The sequence below is a fragment of the Rhinatrema bivittatum genome, chromosome 8 (assembly GCF_901001135.1).
Source record: "Rhinatrema bivittatum chromosome 8, aRhiBiv1.1, whole genome shotgun sequence".
Lineage (NCBI taxonomy): Eukaryota > Metazoa > Chordata > Amphibia > Gymnophiona > Rhinatrematidae > Rhinatrema > Rhinatrema bivittatum.
The window spans coordinates 154,782,554-154,797,445 of record NC_042622.1 but is presented as its reverse complement, the minus strand read 5'-3'; the positions used below and the strand labels follow the sequence as shown (position 1 = coordinate 154,797,445).

Genomic DNA, 14,892 nt, shown 5'->3' with positions numbered 1-14,892 from the left:
CACACCTTCGACCACATGTTGATTCACCCCTTCAAAAAAATGTAGGACATTTGTGAGGAAAACTTCCCTTGGGTAAATCCATGCTGGCTGTGTCCCATTAAACCAAGTCTATCTAAATGTTTTGTGATTTTATTCTTTATAACAGTTTCCACGATTTTTCCCGTCACTGAAGTCAGGCTCACCAGTCTATAGGTTCCAGGAACACCCCTGGGGCCCTTTTTAATTATCGGGGTTACATTGGCCATCTTCTAACCTTCAGGTATAACAGATGACTTTAATGATAGGTTACAAATTAACCAAAATAGGTATGAAATTTCAATTTTTTGTTCTTTCAGAACCCTGGGGTGTATGCCATCGAATCCAGGTGATTTACTACTCTTCAGTTTGTCAATCTGGTCTACCACATCTTCCAGGTTCACTGTGTTTTGGTTCAGCTCATCTGAATCATTACCCATGAAAACAGTCTCCAGGAAGGGTATCACCCCAACATCCTCCTCAGTAATCACCGAAGCAAAGAAATCATTTAATCTTTCAGCAATGACCTTATCTTACCTAAGTGTCCCTTTAACCCCTCGATCATCTAACGGTCCTACCAACTCCCTCACAGGCTTTCTGCTTCAGATATATATTTTTTTAAGTTTTTATTGTTAGTTTTTGCCTCTACGGCCAGCTTTTCAAACTCTCTCTTAGCCTGTCTTATCCATGTCTTACATTTAACTTGCCAATGCATATACTTAATCCTAATTTCTTCTCATGGATCCTTCTTCCAATTTTTGAATGAAGATCTTTTGGATAAAATAGCCTCTTTCGCCTCACCTTTTAGCCATGCTGGCAATCACTTGACCTTCTTTCCACCTTCTTAATGCAAGGAATACCTATGGACTGTGCTTCTAGGATGGTTTTTGTTTTGTTTTTTTAACACTCTTGCACACTTTTTACCTTTGTAGCTGCACCTTTCCATTTTTTTTTTAAACTATTTTTCTCATTTTATCAAAGTTTCCCTTTTGAAAGTTCAGTGCTACTGCCATGGATTTACTGTCCCCCTTCCAGTCATTAATTCAAATTTCATCAAATTAGGATCACTATAGCCAAGCGGCCCCATCACAGTTACCTCTTTCACCAAATCCTTCGCTCCACTGAGAATTAGATATAAAATTGCTCCCTCTCTCGTCGGTTCCTGAACCAATTGATCCATAAAACTGTCATTTATTCCATCCAGGAACTTTATCTAGCATGTCCTGATGTTTCACTTACCCAGTCAATATTGGGGTAATTGAAATCTCCCATTATTACTGCACTACCAATTTGGTTACCTTCCCTAATTTCTCTTAGCATTTCACTGTCCGTCTCACCATCTTGGCCAAGTGTACGGTAGTATACTCCTATCACTACACTCTTCCCCAACATGCAAGAGATTTCTACTCATATTCGATTGTGCATTTAGTCTCATGCAGGATCTTTTATCCTGTTGGTTTCTATGTCATCCCAGACATAAAGCGCCATCCCACCACCAAGATGCTCCTCTCTATCATTGCGATATAATTTGTACCCTGACATAGCACTATCCCACTGTTTATGCTCTTTCCATCATGTCTCTGAGATGCCAATTAAGTCTATGTCATCATTCACTGCTATACACTCTAATTCTCCCATCTTACTTCTCAGGCTTCTGGCATTACATACAAACATTTCAAGGGTTTTTTTTTTGTTTATATTAACATTCTGCTTTTCAGTTGACAGAGATAACTGGAATCTTTTAGCTCAGGTGAGTTTTTAATTATAGGCACTTGGACTACTTTTCTTATTATTGGAACCTCTCTGTTGGGATGCCCTAACTCTAATGCTTCATTAATATCCTTCGAAGATACCTTGCTCCAAACCATGTGCTGTTGAGCGACTGTCAGCTTTCCCCTTTGAGTTAGTTTAAAAGCTGTTCTCTCTCCTTTTTAAAAGCTGGCGCTAGCAGCCTGGTTTCACCATGGTTAAGGTATAGTCTATCCCTTCGGAAAAGACTCCCCCCTTCCCCAAAAGGTTCCCAGGTCCTTACAAAACTGCACCAACTCATACAGAGGCATTATGATATTCAGTTTTATACTGCATGCCTTTCTGAAAAATTTCAACATTCTGTTTGCTTTTTTGATTACCGCCAAACACTGAGCTGAGAATTTCAATGTAATCTTCTTTATCCTTTGGGTTTCCAGCACTCTCTGAACAAGTCTCTATTGGTGTTACATTGGCATTGAGTTTACTAATTGTTAATATATCATTCACAAAATCTAAGTAATTCATTCATAACCACACAACTACAACAGCTTCTCCCGAGTACTCCGTGCTCTTCTCCTTCTCTGCCTAACAAGTGACATTCCAGCATGGTGCTTGCAGAAGCTTTTCCTGGATGCGCCATACTGGCCTCCATACAGTACTGCGTTCAGCACAGTGCCATCTCCTTTCATCTCCTGCCTAACAAATTATGCTCCAGCACAGTATCTGCCACATGAGTTTCTCTTGGATGTGTCAAGCCAGACCTCCTCCCTGTGTGCCATCCTTTCCTCTGACAAGTGACAATATAACAAGGTACTCATAGCAGTAGCTTCTCCTAGGTGTTCCATGTTGTTGAGACCATGTATCTTCCTAGTCATAGGAAACATTGATACTGCCAAATAAAGACGACATTGAGAACCCACCAATTTCCATCCAATTTTCTCAATTTATGTGCCTAAATTTCCTGTTATGTGTATAATTTTTATTAACAAGAAAGGTGAAAATCAACATGGAAAGGCATAGCCAAGGGCTTGCAGCATTCCACAGTGTACACATTATAAAAGAATGCCCAATAAACAAAAACAAAAATATGATACAGGAAAGGCCACCGAGAATGGATACCAGCCAAAACATCCACTGCTGCTCAATGCAAATCCTGCTCTTATCCGGGAAATTCACAATGCATCACAGAGGGCATCAAGGACTCCAGTAAATTAACTACAGTATTCTTCCACCAGGGAATCCAGTGTGACATAACTACATCCAGCAAAGCATGGCCTCTAGACTCATTTGCAATCTTGTCCTAGTCATCTAATCTGAGGTTATTATCTGAACCCTTTCTGTTTGGAAAGAATAAACAAAGAAAAGCCCAGGCTTTATCCTGCAAATGAACATGATAATTTTATGTAGCTATTTTGTATTGTTTTACATTTTGTTTTAGCTTTTTGCCATTTTCAGTAGATGTTGTAAATATTTATTTGTTGATGATTTTATGTATTCATTCTGACTGTTGGTGTGTAATCTGCTTAGAATTGTGGATAAGTGGACTATAAGTTTATTAAATAAATAAAAGCATGTCTCTTCAATCAGGTTGGAACTCTGCATCAGCTAAAAGCAGTTGAGCTCATCTGTCCTTGTAGAAACTCTCACACTTTCACTTCGGTACTATTTCTCAATTTATACGATGCCACTGGTGCACACGGCCCTAGAACATATTTCATGTGGTTGCAATGCATCTTACCCAGGGAGGTTACTTTTATGTTTGGTCAGGGAGGTGTTACAGGAGGGGGCCGCAGCTGATAAGTTACTATAGGAAGGGGTCTACATCAGCTATGATGACCTGTCTTTCAAGGCAAGAATCTCCAACAGGTGGAAGGTGAGAGGCCTGGCAACAGGAAGGATTCCTGATGAGGCCCAGGTGAGGAAGAGTCAGGAAGGGGGAGGCCTTGTGCTTAGGAGAATCCAAGACTGATCTTTCCTCTCCCCTGCCCCCCGGAATCAGCAAAGGATGGGGGAGATGGCAGTGACTCCTGGGAGTAGAGGCTCACGTTTTCTTCCCTGTGGCTGTTATTTCGGCAGCCTCTGCAGCTGCTGCCTCTGCCGCCTTCATCTCCTCTCGCTCCTGCAGAAAGCGCCCATATTCCTCCGCCGACAGGCTGCAACAACAAACAAATGTGGGGGGCAAAAGGGGGGGTGTAGAAAGGCATTAACAGCCATGAGAGTGCAGATAGGCAAAAGCCATCACAAAACGTTTCCAGGTCAACTTTGGAAACAAAAGGTAAACAGGTCTCACCACTAAGAATCTACTGTCCAGAAAGTGCCTATTCTTTCCCTGCTCTTGATTGGCTGAGAATGATCATATCATAGATAAGTTTCACCATCAGAGCGGCTGTGTGCAAACTGTGTTGTTACATCATCATTGTCAGTCTCTGACATCATAGAGTTAGGTGTCTTAAAAGGCCCAGGGGATAAAGTGACTCACCCCCAAAATTATACACAAAGTCAGTGACAGAGCCAGGAATCAGAACTGAGGCAATGGGAGTAAAATGATTCAGCCTCAAGATCATATACAGAGAGTCCGTGACAGAACCGATATCAGAACTGAAACACAGGGAGATAGTGAGAAGACTCGGGGATTAGAACTGAGACACACTCCTAAAGTCTCTCATACACAAAAAGCACAAGTGGAATGCTGATCTGCTCCCTTGCCTGACTGAACCCCTCGACACCCCTTCACACTGCTCTATCCCCATCTACCCATACTTCTGATGAAGAGGGTAGTGGATGCCTGGAATGCCCTTCCGGAGGAGGTGATGAAAACCAAAACAGTGGAAGATTTCAAAGGGGCATGGGATAAACACTGTGGATCCCTAAAGACCAGAGGATGGAAATGAAGAGAAGAGTGCATGGAAGTATCTTGCAGGTGCAGCGGTTACCACCCTTAACCAATAAGCCTGCTAACTTTGATGCAACTCCTCCATTGCTCTCTGTTTCAACAGCAAGAGATAATGAGGAATTGGACTCAGACAGCAATAAACAAGGGCCCTGACTTTTACAGTCTGAGAAACTGATAACTGGGGGTGACCTGTACAGCACAGCGGGTGCTGCCGTGGGCTTGCTGGGCAGACTGGATGGACCTTTTGGTCCTTTTCTGCCGTCATTTCTATGTTTACTTACTCCTTCACCACCTTTATGCCCAGTGATCTGGCACTGCCGATGATGCTTTTCACCACATTTTCCAGGGGCGTGTCCCGCAGCACAAAGCTCTCATCCTGCGATTTCACCAGGGCGATCTCGTACACCTGTTTTAGGGTCACCATTCCTGCCACTTCATGCCCTGTAGAGAACAAAAAAAAAAAGAGAGAGTTTCAGGACAGCTGATCCAGACATGGTATTACCTTCCTTTCCTTCCTCAAGCTCAGTGAGCTGTGATTCCTTCTCTCACCACTGGGAGTCTCTCTCTGACCACTTATCAGAGACAAAAGGTCAGAGTTACACAAAAACAACCAGAAATGACCTACATGCACATGTTATCTACAAGTCCTGCAGGATCTTCTGTGATCTGTAATCCTCACAGTAACCTGGGCAGGCAATGTCCTTCATTCTCTGTTTCCCATTCCTACACCCACCCACTCGCTGTGGGATCCTGTATCGATCACTCGACCTGCTAGACAGCAACGCTGCTTATTTGTAATGAGTATTTCCTATGGAGAAATGAACAAATCAGTCACACATGTAGATGACACCATCTGATGGTGCCGAGAACAGAATGTTGCTAAAAAGTTCTAGAAGGCACCATATACCCATGCAGTGCAAGACTCCCTCAGTCATATATCAGAATTTATGGGAAAAATGTCTGCACTGTAAGGGGAGATAGGCGGGTATGTGTGACTGATTTATTCTGCTGTCCACAGAGGACACCAGTTACACGTAAGCAAATTTGCTTTCTCCACGGACAAGCAGGATGTAATCAGCCACATATTTCTTATCTTTATTGAGATTTATATACCGCCCTCTGCTTACATATGTGGGGACTCCTAAGCTAAGGGTTGTCTTGGTTCCCCCTAACCACACTCTCCTTAAGACTATCTGCACAAATGGTTGCCTGGTAGCAAGGAGTTGGACAAAATGTTTGAGTCACTTTTAAAAAGATTTCTTAGCTCTGACTGATCAAATTTAGTATCGTGGCGAGAGTCAATATCTAAGGAGTAGTTAGAGGTAAAAATATACACAGAGCTCCATGTAGCAGCAGCATATATCTCTTCAATCAAGGGCAAGTCAAGCTGCATTATAGAAGCTACCATTGTCTTACACTACGCACTTTTACATGGCCTTTTAACGAGAGGCCGGCTTTGGAACAGCGAGAGGAGAAATAGTCCAGAATCCGAACTGCAATTGTACATTTTGTGTCTGTTAAGGTCTTATGAGATGAGGAGCTGGACGGATTTTCTATGATCTTTAGTTCTGTCAATGTAGAAAGACAGCACTCTTCTACAATCTAAGGTATGGAAGGCTCTTCAGCTCTATGAGAATGAGGTCTGGGAAAGAAAGCAAAAAGAACAATAGACTGATTTAAGTAGAATTTTAGGATATGTATGCAAAATTACTGTTGTGGTACAATCTGCATGGTGAGTATGTTACTAATGCTTGAAGTTTGCTAACTTCTAGCAGAAATGTAACTTTCCAGGTTAAATAATTGAGATGACAAGTGCTTATGGGTTCAAAAGATGGTATCAGCTGAGTGACAACTACATTGAAAGTCCAAGAAAAAACAGGCAATTTGATAGGAGATTTAAGATGATATAAGCCTTTCATAAACATGTTATGGGATGGTAAACAACTGGGTTTCCTTCCTTACAATTATCATAAATGTCTGCTGAGCTAAGATGTACCTAGACAGATTGTTTACAAGCCATGTTCTGCTAGGTGGAGATGGAAGTCTAGTAATCTTGGTGGGGGACAGGGGAAAGGATTTGTACTTGTCTGTGCAGCTTCAACGCTGCTTGAATCAGGCTATGGGTCCGAGTGATCCTGCCCACCTGTGAGATTTCTTAAGCTGTTAAGCCAGCCAACTGTCTCAGCGAATGTTCATGTGGAGGAGGAGCAATGCGCCACTCTATTAGCCGCTGGACGGACCAACATTTACAGTGGGAGAGCTGAATGCACCCGGAAGAGCCACGAACACTGGTGAAGGATGAGCTATCCATGCCCTTCAAATGCTGGAGCAGAAATAGGAAGTTCTGCTCCTAGGGCCCAGCCTTTAAAAGGCATGCAGCGTCACTGGGCTGCAACTGTCTTTCCCATCCAATTACATCACCCGGTACGATTTGCACCCGCAAGTGAAGCCATCGGTGCCCATAAGAACGGGGATGGTGGTGGCAGCCCCTGACACAGTATCCTAGAATCGCTGCGTTGGGTGGCGGAAGGAGGGGATCCCCACTGGCACCAGGTTACTCGCGGGCTCCAGTCCATTTGGACCAGGCCTACAGATTGAGATACCTAAATTCTGCTCTGGACACTGAAGAAATCTGCAAATCCAGAGTCATCCTGGAATCTAACAAACCCTTAAACTGTGGGCATTGTCACTAAATGATAATCAGGATAGGGAACCACTTTTTCCACCCACAAAACTTCAGTCTTATCCGTATTAAGTCTATTATTCTTCATCTATCTCACCACTGAATTTAATGCTGCTCCTGACCAGTTATTCCTTACTAGGAAGATCATAAAGCACAGTTGCTTTATCTGTAACAGGTGTTCTCAGAGGACAGCAGGATGTTAGTCCTCACACACATGGGTGACATCATCAGATGGAGCCCCGACACGGAAAACTTATGTCAAAGTTTCTAGAACTTTAACTTGCCACACTGGGCATGCCCTATACCATGCATCCATGTGGGGGTCCCTCTTCAATCTTATAACACAGAATTAGATATAAATCAAAATGAGGAGAAACCCAACTCCGCAGGGTGGTGGGTGGCTTTCGTAAGGACTAACATCCTGCTGTCCTAGAAAGCACTTATTACAGGTAAGCAACTCTGCTTTCTCAGAGGACAAGCAGGATGGTAATCCTCACACATGGTGAATCCCTAGCTAGGCTGGGGACCAACAAACACCCAACCAGGTGCAACAAGCACAACAACAATGGTGTTTTGGTAACAAGAAGGGGAGATAGCCTGAACCCAAACAATGGGCCTTAGGAGGGAGAGAGTTGGGTTCTACATCTCAAATAGATTCCGAAGGACAGATTAGCCAAACCTACTATTGTTTCAGCCATCCCTATCCAAGCAATAGTGAAATGTGAATGTGTGGAGAGAACTCCATGTCGCAGTCTTGCAGATCTCCTCTACAGGAATTGTTTGCAAGTGGGCCACCGATGCTGCCATAGCTCGGCAGAATGAGCCTTGCCATGACCCCCAAGATGCAGTCCCGCCTAGATATAACTGAAGGAGATGCAATCTGCTAGCCAATTTGAGTGTGTCTGTTTGGCAATAGCAATGCCCAACCTATTCCTATCAAAAGAAACAAAAAGTTGGGAGGAATATATGGGCTTCTGTCTGAGCCAGATAGAAGGCTAAGGCTCGCTTTCAGTCCAAACTGTGCAGGGCTCATTCGCCTTGGTGCGAATGGGGTCAGGGAAAGAATGTTGGCAGGACAATAAACTGGTTAAGATGGAAGTCCATTACCACCTTAGGCAGGAACTTAGAGTGCGTATGCAAGACCAAACTATCACGATAAAACTTAGGCCTGGATTTTCTAAAATCGCAGGCCTTAGTGAATCGCGCGGTACCGGGGGCGAAACGGGGTTTGGCCTGCGAAAGCCGGCAGCAATCGCATCACCACGGTGCTGTCGCTGCCGGCTTTCACAAACCAATAGCGCCACCGTGAAAGGTGGTGCTATTGGGCACGTTACTAGTGGCAATAAAGGGCCTTACCTTTTCGCCATCAGTGATGACTTCGCCGTGTCCGCCTTTCGGTGCAGACTCTGCCCCGATCTAGCTATCGCATGCAAAAAGTCCCTTTTCGCGTGCGAAAGCTATAGAAAACGTAAGGTAGATAAGTCACTAAGGCCTGGAGCTTTCTGACCTTGTGCGCTGAGGTGACAGTCACCAAAAATATTACCTTCCTGGTTAGGTACGTCAGGACACAGGTGCGCAGCGGCTCAAAAGGAGCTTTCATCAGCTGAGCTAACACCATGTTGAGGTCCCAAGACACAGTGGGAGGCCTTAGAGGAGGCTTCAATTGAAGCAGAGCCCTCATAAAATGTACAACTATAGGTTGTACAGAAAAGGGTGTACCATCTATACCTTGATAGTAGGTGCCAACTGTACTCAATGAACTCTAATGGAGTTGTTTTTCAAGTCAGCTTCCCATAGGAATAGAAGATAATCAAGCAGTTTTTGTGTGAGGCAGAAGAACAGATCTAGGGCCTTCTGCTCACACCACACGGAAAACCTCCTCCACTTAGGTCCATAGGACTTTCTAGTGGAAGGCTTTCTAGAAGCCACCAGGACCTGAGACACATCTTCTGAAAGATGCAAATCTAACCTCTCAACATCCAGGCTGTGAGTAACAGGGCCTGGAGGTTGTGATGTCTTAACCTTCCTTGATCCTGCATGATGTGTTCTGGTGAAGTCCCCAATTCTGACTGACCTCCAGTTGGACAACTCCCATAAGAGTGGAAACCAGACCTGTCTTGGTCCCTAAGGGAATCAGAGGATACGCGAACAGAAGACCTTTGCCCCAACGTTGGGTAAGGGCGTTGAGGTTGCTTTGTCAACTGTCCTGAACAGGAAGCAGAACCGAGCCACCTTTCTGTTGCAAGGGGATGTGAAGAGATCCATATCCAGGCTCCCCCAGAGCTGGAATATCCGATTCGCAGCCCTCTGGTCCAGGGACCACTCGTGAGGTCTGAAGGCATGTGGAAAGATAATATTAAACAGTTAGCTAGATCTCCGGAAGACTCTGTGCCATGAATAGACAGCTATGGATCAGAACAGACTCTAATGACTGATGAGCATGAATCAATATATTGCATGTGATTTGAGTGCAGAGAGATTATATCCATTTCTTCTCTGCATTCCTTAGACTCTATAAAGCGTGCCATTAGATGGTTTACATATCTGACCCTAAGAATCTGATCTGTGCATTATTGCCATATGCCAGAAAACAATACAACATAAGGTTACTCAGTGAATTTAAGGGTAGGAGAAGGGACTGGAATTAGGGTTTTCAGGTAACATAAGACTTGCCATTGGATCAGATCAAGGTCCATTAAATCCAGCATTCTGTCTTCGACAGGGATCAATCCAGGTCACAAGTACCTGGCAGACCCTATATAGTAGATATAATTCCTATTACTCCCAGGGATAGCAGTACCTTTCTTTAGGCTACCTGGGTAATAATGTATTATGGTCATTTCCACCAGGAACTTGTCCGAAACTCTCTTAAATTCTGCTATTCTAGTCGCCTTGATCGCATCCTCTGGCAACAGATTCCACAGCTTGATAGTGCGCGGAGTGAAAAAGTGCTTTCTATGATTTGTTGTGAATCTGCTGGTTGTTGGTTTCAATGAGGTTTCACCTCACTCATGATATTATAAAACTTCTATCATGTCCCTCTCTCAGCCATCTCTTTTCTAAGCTGAAAAGCTCTAACATGTACAGCCTCTCATCACAGAAGAAATGTTCCTACCCACTTTTGTCACCCTCCTCTGCACCTTTTCTAGTTCTGCTATGTCTTTCTTGAGATGGGACAACAAGAATTGCACACAATACTCAAGGAGCGGTCACATCATGGATTAATACAGAGGCAATATGGTATTTTCCATTTTATTCTCTGTAACTTTCCGGATCATTCCTAATATTCTATTTGCCTTTTTGTCTACTGTCGGTCACTGAGCCAAGGATTTTAAAGTATTGTTCACAAGCACTCCAAGGTCCTTTTCTTCCCAATATAGAATCCAGCATCGTGTACTTGTAGTTGGGATTATTTTTTCCTATGTACATCACGTTGCAGTTTTCTACATTACATTTTATCTGTCATTCAGTGGCCCAGTCTCCAGGTCTCACAAGGTCCTTCTGAAGTTCTTCGCAAGCAGCTGCCATTTTAAACAAATTTGAATAAGTTTGTGTCATCTGCAAATCTGATCACCTTACCCTTTTCCAGATCATTAATGAACATGTTAAATAGCACATGTCCCAGTACCAATCCCTGTAATACTCCACTAACAATCTTTCTCCATTTGGAAAACTGACCATTTAGTCCTCCCTCTGTTTCTGGCCTTTTAACTAGTTATCAATTCACAACAGACCACTGTCTCCTATGCCATGACTTTGTAATTTTCTGAGGAAACTCTCATGGGGGACTTTGTCAAATGCCTTCTGAAAGTCCGAATACACCAGATGGACTGAGTCGCCTTTATCTACATGTCAGTCATTAAACGCAGTTCCTTTCCCAGCTGTTTCTCTGGCCGTGCTCACCTGTCTGGCTGGCTCCTTTCTCTATGCCAGCTGCTGATTTGAGGAAGTAGGAAACAGTTGGCTTGTTAATCTGCAGGTTATATGACCGATCCGGCTTTAGAAACAACAGAAACCATAAAGACAAAAATGAATTTTCACAAATGAAAGACTTGCAAATAGAGAGAGAACAGTAACATGGAAACAACTGGTTGGAGGGAATGAGAGGAGGTGCTGACTCTGTAGGGCAAGACCTAAGGTCACATCTCAGGGGACGGAGGATGACAGAGAAGAGGGATTCACTCAGTAAAGTGGGTAGAGAGTCAAACCTTGGGGTAGGAGTGGAGGAGGGGATAGAGAGTAGGGGCTGGCTCTGTACAGCAGGTCCCAAAGTTCACTCCTTGGGGTGGGAGGGAGAGAGGGAGGAGGGGCTGGTTCTGCACAGCAGGTCCCAAGTTCACTCCTTGGGGGTGGGAGGGAGAGAGGGAGGAGGGGCTGGTTCTGTACAGTAAGTCCCAAGTTCATTCCTTGGGGTGGGAGGGAGAGAGGGAGGAGGGGCTGGTTCTGTACAGCAGGTCCCAAGTTCACTCCTTGGGGTGGGAGGGAGAGAGGGAGGAGGGGCTGGTTCTGTACAGCAGGTCCCAAGTTCATTCCTTGGGGTGGGAGGGAGAGAGGGAGGAGGGGCTGGTTCTGTACAGCAGGTCCCAAGTTCACTCCTTGGGGTGGGAGGGAGAGAGGGAGGAGGGGCTGGTTCTGTACAGCAGGTCCCAAGTTCACTCCTTGGGGTGGGAGGGAGAGAGGGAGGAGGGGCTGGTTCTGTACAGCAGGTCCCAAGTTCACTCCTTGGGGTGGGAGGGAGAGAGGGAGGAGCGGCTGGTTCTGTACAGCAGGTCCCAAGTTCATTCCTTGGGGTGGGAGGGAGAGAGGGAGGAGGGGCTGGTTCTGTACAGCAGGTCCCAAGTTCACTCCTTGGGGTGGGAGGGAGAGAGGGAGGAGGGGCTGGTTCTGTACAGCAGGTCCCAAGTTCATTCCTTGGGGTGGGAGGGAGAGAGGGAGGAGGGGCTGGTTCTGTACAGCAGGTCCCAAGTTCATTCCTTGGGGTGGGAGGGAGAGAGGGAGGAGGGGCTGGTTCTGTACAGCAGGTCCCAAGTTTACTCCTTGGGGTGGGAGGGAGAGAGGGAGGAGGGGCTGGTTCTGTACAGCAGGTCCCAAGTTCACTCCTTGGGGTGGGAGGGAGAGAGGGAGGAGCGGCTGGTTCTGTACAGCAGGTCCCAAGTTCATTCCTTGGGGTGGGAGGGAGAGAGGGAGGAGGGGCTGGTTCTGTACAGCAGGTCCCAAGTTCACTCCTTGGGGTGGGAGGGAGAGAGGGAGGAGCGGCTGGTTCTGTACAGCAGGTCCCAAGTTCATTCCTTGGGCTGAAGTGCAGAAGGACTGGTTCTGTACGACAGGTCCCAGATTTACTTCTCAGGATGAGAGGGGAGTGGGAAGAGCGGCTGGTTCTGTATGGCAATTTATGTTATGCTGACTTTAAGAAACAAATATATAATAGACATTTTAAAAAAAAACAAACAAACTGGTGGTAATGTGAGCACATGTTTTGCAAAGATTTTATAAAAAAGGAAATAACACTGGGAAAACAAAAGAAGTAGGAAAAAATAAAACAGGCTGATGATTATATCCTTGCACCACTGTTTAATAGTAATTTTAATATCCTGAATTAATTTTTTAATGTTTTTGTATCAATTTTTATGTCTATCTTATGTAAACCGTAGCGATGGAACTTTACTGTCCAACGGTAATCAAAAACTGTATAAATACATAAAAATAAATAAATAAATACAAAAGTTAGTACATTTGAATTGGTGCTTTTTATATGAAAGTGCTTTGAACTAAGTGTGATTCCTGGTTGGGCGGCTAACATAATATGTATTAAACTTTGTAAATTTTCTTATACATGTGGGTGTTTGGATAAAAGAAATTAGTGTTGGATACAGTCACATCTAATGAATCTTTGGGGTTTACAATCTATATGGCAAGTCCCATGGAGGTGGGAGATAGGAAAGGGAGGAGGGCAGACCTCAGGTTTGGTGGGAGAGAGATGAGAGGCTTGCTCTGAGTAGCAGGTCCTAGGGTAGGTAGAGCAGTAGGGTTAAATACTCACATTAATGAAGATCTTTACAGGCAGTGGGATTCCTTCCTTGATTTCTTTGGTTTTCTCATTGAAATCCTTACAAAACTGGCTGATGGGGATCCCCCTCTGCATAAAAAGAGGAACAAAAAGGGCCTTGTTTAGTTATATCTGTTTTGGAGGTAGAAGAGAGAAGGAAGGAGGAGAGAAGTAGAGACAAAGAGAAAGAGCAGAAACAAATCTGTCTCAACCCTTGGGTAAGCCTAGTGACTACAGGGTGGCACTGTTTAGTGCCTACTTCCAGCAAGGCAGGAACGGCTCACAGCCAAAGGGGCCAGACTGAGGCCACACAAGTTCCCAGACCATCACAGAGATCACAACTGTCTCGGCTGCGTTCTTCTCACTTCTTCTTCAGCACCTGACATCTGGCTATGGAGAGTGTGGGCCGAGAATGTCCTGGCCAATACAGCTTCTGCCATTTCAAACATGTGGCAAAAGGAGGCTATGGGGAAAAAGAGAGGAGGTTAAGGGGGAGACAGAGAGGGGATGGAAACTGGGAGGGGGGAGCAAATGCAAGAAATAAGGAGGAGGGGAAAAGGGACAGATGAGAGAGAGCAGGAGGGGTGGTGAACAGAGAGAGTGGGAAGACAGCCAGAGAGAGATGGGGAGGTAATGAGAAGGGAAGGGAAGAGAGAGGAAAGAACAGAAAGACGGAAAGCAAAATAAAGGGATACGGTCAGAATAAGATTCACATTCAGGCATGACAATTAGCACATCTCGCCCAAGTAATATACAAAGAGGGAGATTTTAGCACCCCCAATCATGGTTCCTATGCAAATATTCCCTGTACTCTGAGTGCCAGGAGCTAGTTCTGAATGGGGATTGGCCCCTAAACATACCAATGGCACAGGGACCAATCCCCGTTAAGAATTCATTCTACTTGTGTTTGTATGTAGTATTGTATATAAATGGAATATTGAGTCTGTAAAAGATGGGATGGAAAGTTTACCCCTCCTTTCAGTGGAGTTACTAATATGGATGGAGCACCAGTAACAAAACCTTTCAATAAAATCCATTAATGCTAAAAAAAAATAAAAAATAATAAGAATTCAGTTCTATATGGGGATTGGTTCCTTGCGCTCAGAGTGCAGTGAATATATGAATACCAGGTGCTGGTAGCTGACAAAGCTACTCACACTTAGACAGTAACTTTCAAATGGATGTCCCGGCAGACATGTACATGTATGCATTGGCGCACGCTCAGAGACAAGGTAACATATGTGCACATATGTTATAAAATCGCCTAGGTGCATGTATGCGTGCACCCAATTTTGCAAGTGGACACACACAGCTGTGCAAAATCAGGTTTGAACCGCGCAAGTGGGGGAATTTTATAATTGGCGCGTGTCCACGCCATGACCAGCTCACCAGTTCATCCACCAGTTCAACAAATCTAGAGTTATGTACTCCAAACTCCCCTGGTTCTTTAGCCTGCACTCCCTCCAGTTACCCCAAACCCCTCAAAGATGCCCTTTTTTTTTTTTT

General features: G+C 44.6%; 1 protein-coding gene across 1 annotated transcript; it reads right to left on the bottom strand.

Annotated features, from left to right (window-relative positions):
• Positions 1 to 2,836: 2,836 nt before the first annotated feature.
• LOC115098081 (39S ribosomal protein L11, mitochondrial-like) lies at positions 2,837 to 13,499 on the bottom strand. The gene is made up of 4 exons (XM_029614390.1): positions 13,381 to 13,499; positions 11,244 to 11,337; positions 4,939 to 5,098; positions 2,837 to 3,917 (listed from the first exon to the last, which is right to left on the bottom strand). Exons 1-4 carry the CDS (start codon positions 13,480 to 13,482, stop codon positions 3,806 to 3,808), a joined length of 468 nt encoding a protein of 155 aa, XP_029470250.1. The 5' UTR covers positions 13,483 to 13,499; the 3' UTR covers positions 2,837 to 3,805.
• Between the last annotated feature and the right edge of the window lie 1,393 nt (positions 13,500 to 14,892).

Bases quoted from the DNA above. Each gene is read 5' to 3' on its own strand.
- LOC115098081 (XM_029614390.1), bottom strand. From the start codon at position 13,482: ATGCAGAGGGGGATCCCCATCAGCCAGTTTTGTAAGGATTTCAATGAG. The intron at 5,099-11,243 runs GTGAGCACGGCC...TGTTCTCTACAG, and splicing joins GAAAGGAGCCAGCCAGACAG to GGCATGAAGTGGCAGGAATG. The intron at 3,918-4,938 runs GTAAGTAAACAT...TTGTTGTTGCAG, and splicing joins GGCATAAAGGTGGTGAAGGA to CCTGTCGGCGGAGGAATATG.